Genomic DNA, 1555 nt, shown 5'->3' with positions numbered 1-1555 from the left:
CCGCCCGCCCCACGACACCACGCTGTGGAAGGAACCGAGACCCACCCCACGGCCCCACCCCGCGCCGCCCTCGTCGACGTGACCTTCCCGTGGCGCTGCCGCCGCCGCCGCCTCCGCATTCCGCCGTGGTGGTGGCTGCCGCTGGTCGGCGGCGCCCGGAGGAGGCGGCGGCAGCGGAGTGGGCCAGTGGCGGTCGCGGAGGTCGCCCAGCCCCAGCTGCCCACTGCAGTTACGGCCCCACACCAGCGCCGCGCCACCTGCTCTTCCATCAAAAGCGGTACTACTAGCGGCAGGGAAATGGGCTGTGGTGGTGGTGGTGGTGGTGGTGGTGGTGGTGGTGGTGGTGGTGGCTGGTGGTGGTGGCTGGTGGTGGTGGTGGTGGGTCGTGTGGTGGTGAGCACGCACCTTGCCCGGCCTGGGGCAGAGCAAGAGCGTGGGCGGGTCCGCACACCACGCGCGAGGTGGTGGTGGCCAGGAGGCTCTCCGCTGGCGCGGCGGCGGTGGGGAGGGCGTGCGTCACGGCGGGTCCCATGCCCAGCTGCCCGCGCCATCCGCTGCCCCACCGCAGGAACGTGGTCGTCGTACGCCCGCCGGCACCGCGCACCAGGACGTGCTCCGCCATAGTTGTTGTTGTGAAAATAAAAAGAAATCAGCAGAGAAAACACACCCAACAACGAAGAAGGGGAAGAAAACCGCAACTCAAGGAAGAGAGCAGCTGGTGGTCCGTCAGATGCTATTCGACGAATTTGATGCCCCTCCCTACGCTCCAACGCCAAGTGGTGGCTCTCGCCCTCCCATGCGGGACGCTCGACGAGGCCAGGCCAGCGAGTCCCCCGGGCAGGACCCCGATTATGATCATTTCGACCAGGTAGGTGGTTCTTGATGCCTTCTTCCTTTGTGCCTTCCTTTCTACGCGTATAATGCTGAATGGCCATGCTGCATTGAATTATTCTTTTCTTAATTGAATCATATCAATGTTATTGGCCTGGGTGAGAATAAAATTATTTAGTAATATTGACACCATTGGGGGGGGGTGGTGGTGGTGGTGGCAAGATGCTGGAGGGGATAGCGCAGGTGGGCCTGGACCCGCAGCAGGGGGCGCAGCAGCAGCAGCAGGGGGAGCCCATGTTTGGGCTGGAGAAGGTGCCCTACCAGCCCAAGGGACTCAAGCAAATGGTGGTGTGCAACGACGTCGTCGCCATGGCCCTCAGCAACGGACACATCATCCGCCTGCGCCTGGACGCCCCCGACGACCTCGAAGGCACCTCTCCCTCCCTCCCCCTCTCGCTGCTCGCTGCTTCCACGTGCCGGGCGCGTGGCCAGGGTGGAACGCTCAGCTAACGTGCGTGTCGTGTTGTGTGTGTAATGCCTCACCACGCGTGGTGGTGGTGGTGGTGGTGGTGGTGGTGGCTGATGATGTGTGCGTGCGTGCAGACATTGAGTTTGCGCGTAGGAAGGAGGACCAGATCCACAGCATCTTCCTGGACCCCACGGGCAACAGCCTCATCATCTCCATGGAGAACAAGGAGAACTGGTACCTGCACGCCTCCTGGAA

The 1555-nt window shown here is 63.5% G+C and overlaps 2 protein-coding genes across 2 annotated transcripts in view; one reads left to right on the top strand and one right to left on the bottom strand.

The window, feature by feature from the left end:
* ACA1_094570 (regulator of chromosome condensation (RCC1) repeat domain containing protein) overlaps positions 1–622 on the bottom strand; it is a gene marked incomplete at both ends in the record, with an annotated part of 2040 nt that extends 1418 nt beyond the window's left edge. The window contains 2 exons of the mRNA XM_004334842.1: positions 19–257; positions 406–622. Of these exons, the coding sequence (XP_004334890.1) occupies positions 19–257; positions 406–622 (456 nt within the window). The remainder of the gene's footprint in view (positions 1–18; positions 258–405) is intronic.
* Positions 623–1053: 431 nt separating this feature from the next.
* The window catches only part of ACA1_094560 (Pep3/Vps18/deep orange family protein), a gene marked incomplete at both ends in the record, with an annotated part of 4552 nt that continues 4050 nt past the window's right edge, over positions 1054–1555 (top strand). Inside the window, 2 exons of the mRNA XM_004334841.1 lie at positions 1054–1324; positions 1435–1534. Of these exons, the coding sequence (XP_004334889.1) occupies positions 1054–1324; positions 1435–1534 (371 nt within the window). The remainder of the gene's footprint in view (positions 1325–1434; positions 1535–1555) is intronic.

Source organism: Acanthamoeba castellanii (assembly GCF_000313135.1).
Source record: "Acanthamoeba castellanii str. Neff unplaced genomic scaffold scf7180000084645, whole genome shotgun sequence".
Taxonomy (NCBI): Eukaryota; Discosea; order Longamoebia; family Acanthamoebidae; genus Acanthamoeba; species Acanthamoeba castellanii.
The sequence above is the reverse complement of the archived record's forward strand: the minus strand, read 5'-3'. Positions and strand labels throughout refer to the sequence as shown.